We start from the raw sequence: 17,361 nt of genomic DNA on the forward strand, positions 1-17,361 counted from the left end.
AATACAGATAATCAATATTTGAAAATATGTATATCCTCAATCTCACTCACAATGAAAGAACTAAAAATGTAAACAAGACCCCATTACCCTCCATAAATTCAGCAAAAACATTAATAAGTTTTCTACTTCCCAAAGTTAGCAAGAGAGGTAAATAGGCACTCTCATATCTTACTGGTGAAATTGTAAAATGCATCTAAAGGAAATTAGCTTTTTGTCTGTTGCACTGTAGGAAGTAAATAAATGTTGGATAAATAAATAAATGTTAAGTCCATTCTCACAGATGCCATCCTAATACACACAATTTTATATACTTTTGTAAATACTAATCAAAATAATTCTTTACAGTTGGATTAATTTCTGCCTTTTAGATTCAGTGCTTTAGCCAGAGCCAAAATTAAGAAGCCCAATCTTGATATCATAACTTGGACAGGTTCCAGTAAAGTCTTGCAGAGATCACATCATCATGGATTATCAAGACCAGGAAAGCACCACCCCCTCAACTTCCCCCAGGCAAAAGGAGCAAGAGGGTTGACTACAAAAAGAACTCACACCTGCCAACAGAATCAGTTTCTGCAGAGGTAGCAGCAGCCTGATGCTCAATATTTCAAGCTAAAGGTGACATTGGTTTTTAGAGTTTGAGTGAACTGGAGGGAGTCATCCAGGTAACAAATGACAGAGCTTGAACTAAGATAGGAACACAAGCTATACCTAAAAGGTAGATTTGGATGATATGGTAACTGGTATGGCTTATGAAAGTATATATCATGAAGCACCTAGGTGACTCCTAAAGTTTCGACTTGGAAAATTGGATGATGCTGGTGCCATTCCCTCAAAAATGAATAGGAGGAAGCATTGTTCAGAAGTTCGTGTCTTAAGTCAGGACTCTTGAGTTTGACTCCAGGTTCTACTGCATACCAGCTATGTGACCCTGGCCACATTACTTCATTTCTCTTCTACAAAAGGAAATGATAATAGTATCTACTTCATAGGGTTGACATGTAGATTAAATAAGTTAATATATCAGTGCCCAGTATCAAGTGCTTAGGACAGTGCTAGGAACAGAGCAAGTGTTATATGATTGTTAGATAATTAATAGTATTAGTTCAAGAATTTGAAATATTTATCCTTGTTGAAAATTTAAAATAATGATTTCACGTGCCCAGTTTCATCCTCAAGACCACAGACAATGGACACACTGATGATAAAAGCTGCTGATGCGCTCACAAGGAGAACGTGGCTCAGCTGGAATTTGTTCTTGTTCAGTCAAGGTAATGAACAGAGAGAGTTCAAAAGGAATACACATCTTGTGAAAACAGCCCTCTTTGCTCCATGTTCTATGATTTCTCTTACAGGCAGAAAGTATCACTCCTCCCCTAAACAACTGCTTCAGACAAATGCTATATTTAGGATGCTCTAAATATCACAGAATATTGCCAATTCCGTTTTCTTCCTCTTGTTTTTCCCTATCCTATCACTTGCAGCCAACAATCCTATTCGAACTCTTCCTCCTTCGCTATCTTTTTATTTTTTGATCTCATAACAATAAAAACATTATTTACTCCAGCCTTTCTTACATAAATCTATCTTTTTGTTTTTTATACCATATTTTCCAAACTAGATTTTTTTTTTAATTGAACTTGTGATGGGGCAGTGGGGATACAATCTAATACTACTTTGCTACCCCGTGGTTGTTTTCTATAATATAATGCACAGTAGATGTTGCATCATCCATATTCATTGGTTGAATGATATTTGTAGCTTCCTTCAGTGATGAACAAAGAGGAGAGGTTGAGATTTAGTTGAAGATTCCAGAATCAAACCAGAGACAACTTTTAAAAGGGTTTGCCCTTTATTCGGTAAAGGTTAGCTCTTCTGTTCATTAGCTACAAACCTCAAGGTCATTCCTTTCTCATACACTTCACTTCCAGGTTCATGGGTTTCCTCTCCATTCTCCCCTAATCATTATCCTCAGAACTTCAATATCTACACTGACCACTCCCCAAACATCTGGTTGGCCTCATAGCGAGTACTATTATCTACTTAACCCTAGAAATTTTCATTCATTCTTCACTTTATTGCTCATACACTTTTATCACACCAACTTCTTTCATTAACCTAAGGATAACCTGGTAGTTATTCAATAATGGTTACAAATATGAAATCTAGAGTTAGTCAAACTTGTTGAAATCTCTACTGAAACTTACTAGCTATGTAACACCGAACAAATAAGGTAACTGTTGAGAGACAATTCTCCATGGCATTTCTGTACATCTTATGCCAAGTTTTATCCTGTACTCTCTCTTCAAGGATGTTAGTATAGCAAACAGCCCTGGAAGATAAAAAGAGTGTCTCTCTCTGGAGTGGAAGACAGATTTGTTTCCTGACCAAGATAATAAAGATACTGTCTCCCACTGGGGCAAATTTTAGGCAGGTTTGCTAACAGCTTTTTATAAGATTGGGTGTTTCCGAAGCTTAGAGTTAGCAGTGACACAAACCCACTATATGCAGCATTCACCAGGGCCACTCTATATCACCCCAATGGAACTTAAGAAGCAAAGGACTATGAAGTCCATGCCACCTGTTATACCATGAGTAATGAGGACATTTGTCTCTGACTTAGGAATCTTTTGTCTTCTGCTAGCATCCATTAATGTGTGGCTAGTTAACTTGTAAGCTTGCAAGAAGGGTAAGATCTCAAACTTTTCATAGTTCTTGATAATAACTGCTTTATGCCTCAGCCTCCTTACCTGTAAAATGGAAAGAGTGCTTGAAACCAACCTGAGCCTCATAGCTAGACTCTACAACAGTATTTGGTGACTCCTGTCTGCCCCTTTGACAAATCAAATTTCAGGCTTTCCAGCTCAGTTCTCACTGGTGGCTCTGCTGCACTGACACCATAAATCATTCTCTCTTTCTTGAAAGTTCCTAATCCCTAGACTGTGAATCTGCACTGAAATGGTTTTCTTCCTACATTTTTGTCCCTCTTGAGTTTCTTCCTGAAATGTCACACATAAAAAAGGAGAATGTTTTGCAAATGTTTTAAAACAGTCCTAAATTTCCACAAAATACTAATTAACAATACAACCACAGAAAGCCAGATTTTCTAAAAAGGAGAATGAGAAAGGCAATAATCAGAATGAGGGGGTGGACAGAGTCATGAGCTTTATCAAAAGGAGACAAGAGTTTAAAAAAAAAACATAAAATGTCAAGTAACTCAATTAAATAGATGGTTGATATTTATTATTCTTTAATATCTAATCATAATAAAATATTTGCAAAAAATTACTGGAAAGAAAACAAGGGAAATGGTGGCTGTTATATGGCCAAATGATCATTGAAATACAGTGCGGAAAGATGAAAAGAAGACAAATTTTTACCATCAACAGATTCCCTGGGAATCCCAGCTCCAACTCTTAGTAGTTGTAAGAACTTGGGTGAGTTACTTAACTCTGCCAAACCTCAATTTGCTCACTTCTCAAATAGGATAAGACTATCTGCTTTGAAGAATCAGTGATGGGTTCCCTCAACAAACTATATCTATGGTAAGTGTGCCTCGAATGGGACTGAAGTATTGAAGAATCATTTTCTTCAGAAATTAATAAAAGGGCGGAGGGATAGTCCTGAATACATCACAAAAGAATATGATTTTTTGTAATGTGGTATCATACTTGCCAAATACAGATAGCATTATAGAACTTAAAACTCTAGCTTCATAAAATTTAAGGTGCAGAAAATTCTTTAGTGTCAGACTTATACAACATAGTATCAGTCTTAGATAACCACTTACTTGGTTCGATAAACTTACCTGTAGCAAAAAATCAAAGAGGGCCATCTTGGACCACTCGTGGTGATGTACGTCAGTACAACCCCACTCGGGCTTGGGTACTCGGCCATTCTGCCAGCACTTCTGTTTTAGCAACTGCTGATAAGTTCCCCAGGTGAGCTTAACAGAAGAGTGGGTCTCATTACTTGTTGGAGATAAAGATGAATCCCAGAGGATGACAGGACATGGGCGGCCATCTACGGAATTCAAAAAACAAACACTCTTTTAGCATGCGAATGCTCAGTGTATGCCCTTGGACAGTCATGCCTTCTTTCACAGATTCATTCTCTCACCTGTCAAATGCAAGAGTTTAATAGATGATATTTTATGGTCACTTTGTCTTCTGAGGCTTTAATATTTTATACCTCAAGGATGCTTCCTGATAGAAGTCTTATAAAACCTTAAGTTATTGTTAGACAATGAAAGAAAAAAAATTTTTTTAAACAAGATACTTTATAGAAGTGGCAGGAATTGGCCACTAACCACCAATAACAATGGCCTCTGGTTAATGTGGTTTTATTCCACATCTAAAAGCAGCCACCACAAAAAGAGGAAAGAATCCAGACATTTATAATTGTCTATTCAATGTCTGAATGGAGCTGCTCTCTATTTGTAATAACAACTGTCTGATTTTCTGAAGCCACATTATGATGTCAGGAAGAAAAAGAATTTTTAGAAATCACAAATTTAAAAGTGAAATCGTACGCTTCACGCCAGTCGCTATAATCTCCAAAGGAAGTAAAGAAGCAGCAGGAGAATTTTTTCTTTTCTGATAGAAACATCAGCTCTCTTGGTAGTAGATCATTTGCTCACGTATAACTTCACAAAGTGTATTTAAGCAAATGACATGTCTTCAACTGAATGTGTATAGATGATTTCTTTCAAAAATCTGTCACTCGAATTGTTTTTGTCTCACTCTTGACAATTTAGAAATTTTATTGCTGATATGCATGAAGAATCACAAGACTGAGTGAGGGCATCGTAAACAAGGAAGACTATCACGGGCTACACTGAATGACACTTCCAACCTAAAACCAATAACATCATCAAGTCCCCATTTCCCCATTTCTGCCAAATAAAGTCACTGAGAGATGATGTTGAGAAGCTTTTCAGAGATGCTCTTGTAAAAAAAAAAAAAAAAAAAACACTAGGTCACAAAGATCTGAAAAACCCCACTTAACTCATTCTTAACAGGCCTGGACAATAGAAGCCTTTGAAATTATGACTGGAATGTCTAGACACATCACAGGAATTTTTAAAAGCCTTTTTAAATAACCCGAGAGGTTCTCAATATATAACAGTTTTCTTTTTTGTTAAAGACATCTTTATTACATCGTTTGCCTTGCCTTCTTGTACAGTTCTTATCTCTGGTCTTTAAGACAGGAAAGAGTTATCTTCTCTAATCACTCTTGAATTTTGTGTTATGGTGACCTCAATAATTTTAATAGCATTCACTTAATCATTCTAATCACCTGAATTCCAGTTTTCTGCAAAAGAAAAATCTTTCTTCTTTTAGCCTTGCAATTTAGGGCAGGGCATGTGGAAAGTCCTTTAGATTGTGGAAAGCATGCCAAAGTTATTGACATAAATTTAAAGAAAAACAGAGGGGAAAAAAACAAGAATCATAACTAAAGAACTTTATTTTTAACATTAACTCTCTCCTTTTTATTTCCTTTTACTTTATTAAATGATTTGGGGCTTCTGGGGCCGAAACGGGTATACTCCAAATACTATGCCGATTTAAAAATCATAATAATAATACATTCCAGGTAAAAGCGGTGGGAGATACATACAGATCAGTGAACCAAATACAAGAAGACACAACACGGCTTTCAAACCCGTGGGTCCTTCAGACTTCTAAAGATAAACACCAGGAAGCTCTATCCATCAATGTCTTTAGACCAAAGTTATACAGATAGCACTTTGCATTCTCAGAGCCAGGAAGTATTCAAAGGGACTTGAAACCTAATACTGAATTTCAACAACACAAATCAATACATGAGACAGACAGGCCAGTTTAGTTTCCCCAGCAATTCACACAAGACCCTCAGAGAAACAAGGAAACGATCTACATAAACAATTGAAATGGTTAACAACCTTGTGGACTGTTTTTCCTTTCCTTTAGAAACAATTGTTTCTTATTTTAAAAGTAACTAAAAGAATTGATTTTAAGAAATATAGAAAAACATTAAAATGTATAGCTAAGAAAACAAAAAATCATCTATAATCTCATATCCCAGTAACTGGTTCTGTTATTTGAATATTTACCTGTGGTATTTTTCCATCTCTTTCTTTCTCACCTGAAAATGTAAATTGTTTTTAGAAATTTAAGGGGTATAGCTTACGGCTAGAGCTCAGACTCTGGAATCCAACAGACAGAACTTTTGAATTCTGGTCACATTACTTCTTAGCTTTGTAACATTAGATGAGTTATGCAACCTCTTTTTGCTTTTATCTTATGTAAAATGAGGGTGATAATGCACCTTCCAAATGGACTTTGTTAGGACAAATGGGATCACACACTTAAAGTTCTCAATCTGGTTCCTAACATATATGCATATCCAGAAAGGTTTTGCTATGACTATGATTACTCAGATACATTAGAAATCACAAACTTCATCAGTCTTCAACTGCCCTTTATTTGTTTATTGAGCATCTACTATGTGCCAAGCACTGTTCTAGACCTAAATTAATTAATGCTTTTTTCCCCTTTCATGGAGCTTACATTTCCATCAGGAGAAAGAAGCAAAAGTTATGCAAAGAAAATAAACTATTTGGGATCATCTTATATATACGATATCAATTCATCATAATTATTTACTATATATTATATCATGAACATTTTTCTTATAATTAAATGTTTTTTAAATACCATCACCTTAACCGTGATCTAGTCCAGTGGTCAGCAAACTTTAAGGGCAGATAGTAAATATTTTAGGCTTTGAGAGCCATACGGTTTCCATCGCAACTGTTCAACTATGCAAGTGCTCAACTCTGTTGTAGCGTGAACACAGTCAAAGACAATATATCAACGAATGGCCTTCACGGTGCCTTACTAAAACCTTATTATAGATACTGGCATTCCTGTTTCATATAATTTTCAAGTGTCATAGTAATATTATTATTCTCTTGATTTTTTCAACCATTTAAAATTATAGAAACCATTTGCGGCTTACAGGCCGTACAAAAAAAGGCTCACAGACTGTAGTGTTTTCGACCCCTATTCTAGTCTATGAGTATATTACATTTCATTTACCATTTTTCTACCTTAGATCATCAAATTTTTTGAATGATACATTTTCTATACTATTATTTAAAAAAAAGTTCTCCAACTGCCAAAGAGAACTTTCAGTTGAGAGAATAACTGGTTTTCAATTAATATTATGTGTTTTTCTCCATACCCATCTATGTCCTCTTGGCAAAGTATTTTGCACTGCTGGAAATCCGTACCTCTAGAAAGGGGGATATCCAAAGAGCAAGAAGAAGGCAGGGCGAGCAGCAATTCTCAGGCTGAGCTATGAGTGCTGCAGTGAGGAGGAGTCCACCTTTCGTAAGATATGGCTGTTAAAAGAATTAAGGGAACTTTGATAGATCTGAAGGGATGACAGAAAAATCGCCTCTGAAAACAGGAAACTGGTTAAAGCAACTTAACCCTGAAATTTTTCAGAGATGAGGCGCATTCATCTCTTTGCATTTGGGTTTGTCAAAATGATGCAGTAATATACTTTCTAGAGAAATCTGAACAGTGAAGAGATAAAATTCTAACTGTCAGAGTGGTGAGAAATCAGGGTTTAAAAGATATGTGGGCGTGCGAGTGAATTAAAGGTGATACAGCTGTCTATAAACTGCGACTTGCCAGGAAAGCTTATTTTTTCCAAAACGTGAATATTTTCCCTAAATTCTGATGTTTTCCCCAAGTTGTTCTTTATTCAAAAGCACAATGAAGACATTCATTTGAGAAGATAAATGTGAAAATTCGCTAAGAATGAATGCTATACACAATCCCCTCTGCCTGGATTTATGAAATGCCCTTCACTTTGAACACTGGCTGACTGGTTTTGTTGAATTGTAGGTGGATGCTAAACATGTTGGGAGGAGTTATGAATGTCTGTTTGCATTTGTCACTGAGAAAAATAAGTACAAATGTCCTGAGTACTCGTATAAAAAATCCTTCCTATCATTCCAAGACTCCTTGTGAACAAGGTAAAAAGAAAGTGACAGTCCAGCTCAGAGTCCTTCGTTACAAACAACTCTACCAAACCCACTAAAGGAAACAAAAGCCAATCAAAACGTGAGGTTCATATTTGTTACAAGGAACAAATTCTGTCTGGTTCCATAGTAACTGTCCAATGCATTGAAGGAAAACCTTAAGGCTGTACGTTTCTAGATGCTAAAGGCAAATATTATTTTGATGCAAGTCTTGCTGTTGATGATCCCTTAAGTACTATCTGCTCTATTTTTCTACAGTGCCTACCTATCACATTAGAATTTGGGCAATTAAAAGTACTAGACTGAAGTGGAAGAGATGAAAAGGTCTCCTGGCATAGAGTTGCTGAATGTGAACAAGTTAGTCAGTGTGAGGGTTGGCAAAATGGGAATGCAAGATTGTGTAACAGCATTGAGGGAGGAGGAAATCTGAAGGAGTAGGTGAAATTTTACTTCCATTCTAGGTTTTAAATATTGTTAATTCATTTATTTAAAAAAAAAAAAAGTATTCACAATTGTCTTTTGATCGTCTTCAAAGGAACCTGCCGGTTCCTCAGTTTCAGATATAAAGAATTCAGAGTGAGGCATACCAAAAATGGAGGCCTTACAAGATTCCAGCCCCAGCCAAGGCCCAGGCCTGAGAGAGTTTAGAGTTTAGAAGAAACCGATAAGTGCACATATGTAGTAATGATCGAATAAATGGTTTGCCAATTTAATGAGTGTTCTGAGGGGAACAAGTGAAGGACTAAAAGACTGAATTCTCAGTGGGAAGCCAAGAAATGAAGAAATGGTATAGCCCAGAGTGTGGTAAAATGCTACAGTTAATAAGGAGAAGAACCTTTGCTGAAAAGGAGCTAACAATATGCAGCAGAAAAAGAAGTCATATTGTTAATTCTATTCCTGATGCCATCACTGGTCTCCACAGGACATTAGCCAACTCCTTCAGCCACCCTGACGGGGGCACAGAGTCCCCTATGGTACAAAGAGTACCTTTGAAATCTGTCCGGCAGGATTGTGCGACAATCCAGTGAAATTCTGAAAATGCAGCACTGTCAAATATTAAAAAAGAGCCAAACCTTTGTTCATATTTTATGACTTAAAAAAGGGGGAGGTGGTAGAGAGGCAGAATTTCTTAGATTTTATACATATAGATTCTATACAGCCAGCCAAGTTCTAGATATAGGGACTTCTTTTAGAAATAGATTTCCAGGTGATTTAGAATATGTTCGTTCAAACAAACAATAACTATATTTACTTATCTGTTTTTCACTTCATCACTTGTTTTCTCTAGGTTGGGCTGAGTTAAAATAATCTCCATAGTTCCTGAAGAGTTAGCTGAGTGTGAAGCTGAGGAAGCAAGAAAGGAGAATCTTGTGACTTCCTCCATCACAAACTGCTTAAAACAATCTAAATCATTGGTTCCGATTTAAAAACAGTGCCCTTTTTTCTGAGCCTTTGACTAATAGACAGAACTTCTGCTTTCTAGGTCTGCCCTAGACTTCCGCTATGTAAATGGAAACTTCCAGACTGGACTCTTCCTGTCTCGATATTCCATTAAAAAACAAACAAACCAAAAAAACCAGCAATCGAACGTGACTTCAGAAGGTGGTGATGAGGTCACTTTGCCAGGCTCCACAATCACATTTTACTAACGAGGGCTTGGTTACCTTAGGGTGACCCAATCCTGGGAAATTCAGTGATAATTAATGTAGATAATGGAGCCATAAATTCCCAACCAGAGTGACCTTGGATAGTGCAAAGCTCATGACATCACTCCTCTCCTTCAAGCCCTTCAGTGATTCCCCGTTATCTACGAGATAAAGTCTGCATGTCCTCACATGACATAAAATCCACCCATTCTCCATAGCTTGATCTCACTTCATCCCCACCCACAACCCCCACAACCCTGATCTTTTTTCAGAAATAGGTGGTTTCCTAAGCGTACTGTGTCCTCACAAGTTTTTTGCACATCTGTTTTTTCTACCCTTTCTACACCCACCCCATCTCTCACTCCACCCACGGTGACTTCTCAGAACCAGTTCTGACATTATCTCTTCTAGAAGTTTTTATAGCCCCTACCTACCCCCCTACACACATGTTCTGGGCTAAATTCTCCCTCTCTGTGCCTGCAGGGCCTCCTAAAAACATCCCCCCTGAGGTCCTCACCATCCCCTTTGGCATGATAGGTTTGCTTGGCTGTCTCCTGCCCTCCGAGCTGAGAGCTCTGTGAGAACAGGGACTATTTATTAATCACCTTTGGACCTTTAATTCCTGATATAATGCCTAAACAAAAGCAAATATTCAAAAGTAGAGATCGATGAATGAATGAATACATTTTCGGAATCCCCCAATTTTCATCTATAGCCCTTAGGTTCTGAGAAACAGGCCCAGAGTAAAAGTTTGGCTGGTGTAACATCCTAGTAAGGAGTGATTTCACTGTCCTTACTCTAAATGCATTGAGAAGGATCAGAGAGAAACTTGAGAAATAGAGGTGGGGATGTACAGAGGTTTCCACACCCTCATTCTACTCAACTCGTGCTCAACAGTCCATGCCCATGTCTCCGTGAGTCCATGAGACACTGGAATGATGAAAATGGGGGTGGTATAAATACCGCTGCCTCTCTCCTCCTGATCCCGAATCACCATCATGAGAAAGGAAACAGTTAAGGCATCACGGCTCCATTCAGAAATTAGACTGAAAGGCAGTGGGGAAAGCAGGTTACAATCTGGATGTGTGTGAACTGGAAAAGCCCCAGGCCACAACCACTGGGAGGCCAACAGGAAATGTGAAAAGGGACAGCGGGAGACAGTCCACACTGTGATGAGGAACAAGGGTATGGAGTCCTTCCGACCCATGTCTACATCCCAGCCCCGCTACACATGACCTGTGGGCCTTTAGAGGACATATGTTATTCTCTGAGCCTCATTTTCCCCACAGGAAATGTGTCCAAAACTATCTGATGCATGAGGCTACTGTAAAATGTAGTGAGATAATGAATGGAACGTGCTCAGCACACCACAAACGACATTATCCACTGTCCACTCCAAGCATTGTCTTTAAATGACAATTCTAGGTGCCTGTTTACTCAATTCAAGTAAACATTGATCTAGGTAAACAAACTAAGAAAATCTAAAAAAAAACACACACATTTTGAATCAGCTCAGAAACTGGATGAAAATAAAAGGTAACATTTACTGAGTGGTATTACTATGTGTTAGGCACCATTATAAGTATTTTGTACATATCAACTCACTTAATTTTCACAACTCTATGAGGTAAGTACTGTCCTCATCACCAATATACCAATGAAGAAATAAGGAACAGAGAGATTAAGTTAATTGTCCCAGGTCACACAGCTATCAAGTCGTAGATCCAGGATTCAGACTCGAGGAGTCTATATGCCAGTTGTTATGGGCTAAATTGTGTCCCCTCAAAATTCACATGTTGAAGCTCTAAACCCAGTACCTCAGAATGTGATTGTATTTGTAGATAGGGCCTTTAACGAGGTAATTAAGTTAAAATGAAGCCAGTATGGTAGGCCCAAACCCAATATGACTGGTGACCTTATAAGAAGAGATTAGAACACAGAGAGATACCAGAGATGTATGCATACAGTACACACAGGAAAGACTTCAGATGGCCTTTCCGCTGTGTGCACACATCCCTGAGAGAGGTCTCTGAAGAAACCAGATATAATGACACCTTGATCTTGGATTTCTAGCCACCAGAGGTATGAAAAAATAAATTTCTCTGCTTAAGCTACATAGTCTGTGGTGTTTTGTGACGGCAAACTCGTATACCTGGCCATGCTCTTAACTACAGAGCTATTTGAATTAAAGACTATACGGCTTCTTCCCCACGTTTAGAGCAGTGCCTCTCACACAGAAAGTTAATACTATTGATTACAATTGAATTCGACTGAAATGTCAATATTTACCCATTAACTGAGGTTGGAGCTGAGCTGTCTAGTCCTCCCGCACCTCTGCTGTCCTTAGAGACAGAGACAGGAACAGATGAAACAGAGTCAGGAACAGAGTCAGTTCTGATGAAAAGGTCATGACCGCAAGCTCAGGCTGGCGCTGTGAATCCTGAAACCAGTGGCAATAAGATTTCCTCCAAGCCACTGAACTCTCTCACGGCCCACGGTGTCGGCACCACAGGGCCAGGGGTTCTTGATTATTTTGTTCACTGATGTAGCCTCAATGACTAGAAGAGTGACTGGCACATAGCGGGTGCTGAATAATTATTTCTTAAAAGAAAATGAAAGTAAACATGATACTATAGAAGGGAATAGATTACACGGAGCTGAGGCCCATGCATATTTTATGTTCAGAGCCCTGTTTCAGCTATTCATTGTTCTTTCTATCCCAGCCATGTGTGAGACCAGGAGACAAGTTCCAGAAGCACAGCAGAGATGGTTACCCTGTTCCCCAACTTTGTCCAAGAAGGTATGTCATGAGCAAACAAGTGGACACACTGGAGCGGAGCACTGCTAGGAGCGGATGCTCAGTAAACTTTTGTTCCCTGATGAATGAGAGCCTTAAGCTGATCAGCTCAGTTTGATTGCTAAAGAAATACCCTTAGGGCTTTTCTGATAACGAATACAAGGGGCTTTCAATCCAGATTTTTAAAAATAACTATTTTAAGAAAGTTTGCACAAACGTCCAAGATTTCTAGGATTTTAAAATCGGTGTGTTTCCAAGTCAACCTGGGTTATTCTCATAGCTCCCTACAAGACACCTTCGTCCTCCTCACCTGAGCCCAAATCAACAGGAAAAGAACAGCTCTGCACTGGCAACTGCAGTATTACCCACGACTCACAGTGCTGCTTGCATAAACTTCAAGAAAGAGTGGAAAACACACAATACATTTCTCCTACCTTATAATGAAATGAGGCAATACAAGTTGGAAAACAGTGAGCAACTTGGGATCTACAATGAGTTTAAAGGGAAGCTGGCAGCGTGCCTACAGTTTGTCATCTAAGCAGCCTTGACACATAGAATTCCTGGAAGTAGGCTACCTTTGTTTAATATGACAGCTCTATGACAATAAAGCAGCATCCTAAAAATAAAACATACAAAATGCACCTTCCATGCTGGGCATGAAAAATAGTACAATGCTTAAATACTACGAAGAGTGGTGTCCACTGGGATTCAGCCACACTACTGTGCAGACTGCTGGGGACAGCTTTGGCAAAGCTGCTAAGTCGAAGGTCACAGAGGGGCGCTGGCTTTTCTTATGCCCTTTACTTTTACATGGACACAGTCTGCTTTGTCCTGTTTTAGACAAACATTTTTAAATATTTTGCTAAAACAATTATCTAAATGTTATCAGCACCACACAGTGTCTGATGATCTTCGTAATGATTCATGACTTTTGCAAGGATAGTTTGGCAGAAAACACACTAATATGTTCAGCTATATTAGCATGCACAGGATTGTTTTTGTTAAGACAAGAAAATCTGGTAAGCATTGGCTTGTATTAAAAACAAAAACCCAAAACTAAACCTCGTAGTAATACTTTGAGTGGTATGTCAATACGCTCCTTGAGTAAAACTATCAATGTTAAATTGTTAGATGGAAAAAAGAAATTAAATAGAAATGTTGATATGATGGTGAGTCAGAAATCACCATGCTAAAGTCTGTCCGTTTTTGTCACTACCTCATAATTATACCAAGTTATATTTGAGAGGTGGTATGTAAGAAGTAAATCAACATGAGGAGGCTTTAGTATCAGAATTAGGTACGAATTCCAGTTCCACTGCTCACTAGCTAGGCATCCTTGGGCAAATTTCATAACCTCACTGAGCCTCAGGATTCCCATATGTAAAGTATCAATACTACCTTCTGTGTAGAAGTATTAAGTGATAGACAAAAGACATCAAATGCAGTATAGGCACTGTGTGATAAAGAACACTAGATTCTTTATAAATTCACAAATGAAGAAGACTTCATTAATGCAAATATGGACTTTTTATAAAAAGGCCTTTTGATGCTACATTTCAGTTCACTTTTGCATTTCCCACACAGAGACATGCAGGGTGAGACTCTGCTCCACGGGTGATTGCTGGATTTTGTAGTATGGTACACTGCAGGTACTCCCCATCTAATTACAACCTTGCCCTTCTCCAAGTACATCCTTCTCATTTGCTAGGTTAACTTTGGGGTAACACCTGTCAGAAAATGGTCTTGTATATAGTACAGAGCCAGTAAGTCTACTCATTTCACATGCATATTTTTGTATTCAAAGAGATTTCCCTGGAATTCATCTATATTACTCTTGCTGTGGTTAAGGTTGTTGTCTCCTTGAGAAAAAAAGAGGTTCCCATAGCCTGAATCTGAGCATCAGTGTGTAAGTCATCTATTTCTAGTTGTATTAAATAACTATATATACTAATAGGTTATGGTGATGGAGAAAGAAAAGATTTGTTGAGAGAAGATTGATGAAAAGAGGAAAGACTTGAAGTTAGAAGACAAGGGTCTGAATTCTTTCTGGACAACTAACTCATTGTATGACCTTGAGCTGTCCTCCTATTGCTTTTCTTCATCTCAATATTGAGGTAAAAAAAAAAAAGTCTACTGCATAGATTTCTTGGAAAGATTAACTAAGATAAGCCAAATACCTATATTTGACTCAAAATACAGACTAGCTATGTTCTTGGTGCTAAGCATGAATTTATTTTCACAAACATTAATCAAAAGTCAGAGAACAGAAACATCATTTCGGGAAGGTAACTTATAGGATTTGCTGGCTACCCACTCTCCCAGATATTAAAAGATCTACTCCTAACCAAGCCAGATCATCAGAGAAATATATACTTAAACTAAATCCTATTGTTCTTCCTACAGAAAACTCATTATCAAAACACATTATGGTGAGGTCAGCAGATCACATTGTTGGGCCTCACAAGAAAAAGCTCTACAAACCTTTTTTTTTCACGTTGTACAGAGGCTGCCAAGGACCTTTTTCATTACTTCTACAATGTGCTCTTTATAAGATCCTCTAAGAGAAATCTCGGCCTGGACTTAGGACTAAAATCAGTAGCACTTGTCCTGAGTATTGGAAGCTGGAGGCAAATATAGATCTACTCTTTACAGTCAGTGAAACAGGCCAAGAATTCATTCCTGTATTATCCAAAAGTATTTACCGAGCACCTACTATGTGCCAGACTCTCCACAAGGACCTAGAAATGCAATGATAAAAAAGACAGAGAATATCTCTGCCTTCACAAACCTAGAGACTACTAAAAAGGAACAGATTATTGACCAAGCAATTATAATACAAAGCAATGACACAGAATGAGCCAGAAATAAGTGCTGGGTAAGTAGGTAAGATCTATCACCTCTTTAGGTAGACAGGGAGGTGAAAATAAAGCAAAGCTTGGACAAAAAAAAAAGAGGACTCTAAAAGAAAAATACACTTCTGTGAAAATCAGGGGAAGAAAGACACAAATCAGAAAGACTAGAAATTGGTAGATGGAAAAAGATACTAAGAACCTAAGATTATCTCCTACCATGACCAGAACAGATCTATTTATGTACCTTACATCAGTATAATAGTCTATATAAGTAGAATTATACTGTGTAGTGCTCATAACTATACTTAGATTATTTCATAGACTTCTCAGGAAATTGACTTGATTTTATAACTAAATCAGAGAAGGTATCAAAGAAAGCAAAGAAAGATCTGGTACTGTGTGAGATATAATCTTAAGTATTTAATTCGTCACATCAAAACTCATATCAGTACAACTTTGTGTCTTTCCATTACTATTTACTTCTGAAAGGAAAGAGGAACATGAGGCTATATTGGGATTATACACCCTTCCTTCAAACTGAAAGCAACTACCCTCTTAGCATTCTTAAAAATGCTACATATTCAGAGCACAGAATTAAATATGTAAGAGGAATCCAGGTATCAAAAAGTTTAAGCAGTCAAGAGACCTGTGGGTTGTCGTACCAGTTCTGTTACATAAAGAAATAATATGTGAGGCTTGGAGGCTATGTGAGCAACTCAATTAACTTGGTACCTTATGTGCTTAGTGTAGTAGCAGAAGTAGCCCACATTTGTCAAAGGTTTACTGTGTGACAAGCACTGGTTCCATGTGTTTTCCACATATTAGCTAACAAATACCTCAAAAGGTAGGTATTAGTGTCATTTACGGTTGAGGAAATGGAGGCATCAAGAGATACTGTAACATTCCCAGGTCACATGGCTGGTAGATTCAAACCCCAAGCAGTTCAGCTCCAAGGCCCAGGCTCCTACCACTGCTCTATTCTCTTAACTTCCATCCATGAGCATCCCAAGGAAGATCAAAGGGCAAATCAGAGTGCCGGGCCTCAGGATCTATTCAAGTTCACCTTCTCTTCTCAGGAGCCTTTATGAGATGAAAATGAAGGGCAATATATCAGAATAAAGGTGACCCTATGCCCAGAACAGCCTCAGTATATGCCTGTTATCTCATGCCCACCAACATCTTCTTTTACTCCAGGGTGTTCCAGTTTGAATAGTAAGTAATACGGTCACCTAAGCCCAGTGGTTGAGAGCTTACGTTCTGATTTTGCTGGGCCTGGGTTCGAAACATAATCATGGTGGGCTACTTTGAGAAGCTGAGACACTGAAACATACTCGTAAACCTGAAGCACTTAGATATGAACCGAGATAAGCAAGGGATATCATATCTGCCTTAGCAAATCACTGCTATTTCAAGAAGTACCCATTCTAAGATTAAATTATAATCCTAAAGCCATTGAGAATCCAGTTTGTTATTAGCCAGTCTCAAGAGTTTCAATCCATTCCAATCTAGAGTCCATGGGACTCACTAAAATACTAAATTTTACCGTGACAGGAAACAAGGGAATATTCCTTGAGTTTATAACCTCTTTGGAGTCCTTTTGGGATTGTTCTGCTTTTCAGTACAGCCATTGACCCACCCTACTTTGTATTCAAACCTTGTAAGATATTCAAGATTCAGAGAATAACCACTATATGGCAAGAGCATGGCCACAGACCAACCCCTTTTGCCTGCAACAGAAATGACTGGCCACATACCCTAGAACCTGCCAAAATGTTTGTCACCTGAAGAGAATCTTGGATATCAGACTCAATAAACAATAGTCACTGGCTTGAAAAAACCACATAGGTGGTTAGCACATATACTGAATAAATCACCCATTTTTGCCTCATTTTTCTTCAGTAAATAAAGGGATTAAATCCACTGTGAAAAATCAAGGGGTTGACTCTAACATAGTCTGGCTCTGGGACTTTTAAAAAGATTCCATCTGCTGACGAAAGATAACCTACTTCCTTCTTATTTTAAAAAACTAACGAA

The 17,361-nt window shown here is 38.1% G+C and overlaps 1 protein-coding gene across 5 annotated transcripts in view; it reads right to left on the reverse strand.

The window, feature by feature from the left end:
- Window positions 1–17,361, reverse strand: part of GASK1B (golgi associated kinase 1B) — a 41,098-nt gene that overhangs the window by 20,811 nt on the left and 2,926 nt on the right. For all 5 annotated transcript variants that reach the window (XM_039876246.1, XM_039876243.1, XM_039876245.1 and 2 more), the window contains one exon: window positions 3,806–4,020. In XM_039876246.1, the coding sequence (XP_039732180.1) occupies window positions 3,806–4,020 (215 nt within the window). The remainder of the gene's footprint in view (window positions 1–3,805; window positions 4,021–17,361) is intronic.

This window comes from Pteropus medius, unplaced genomic scaffold, assembly GCF_902729225.1.
Source record: "Pteropus medius unplaced genomic scaffold, Ma_sr-lr_union100, whole genome shotgun sequence".
NCBI lineage: Eukaryota > Metazoa > Chordata > Mammalia > Chiroptera > Pteropodidae > Pteropus > Pteropus medius.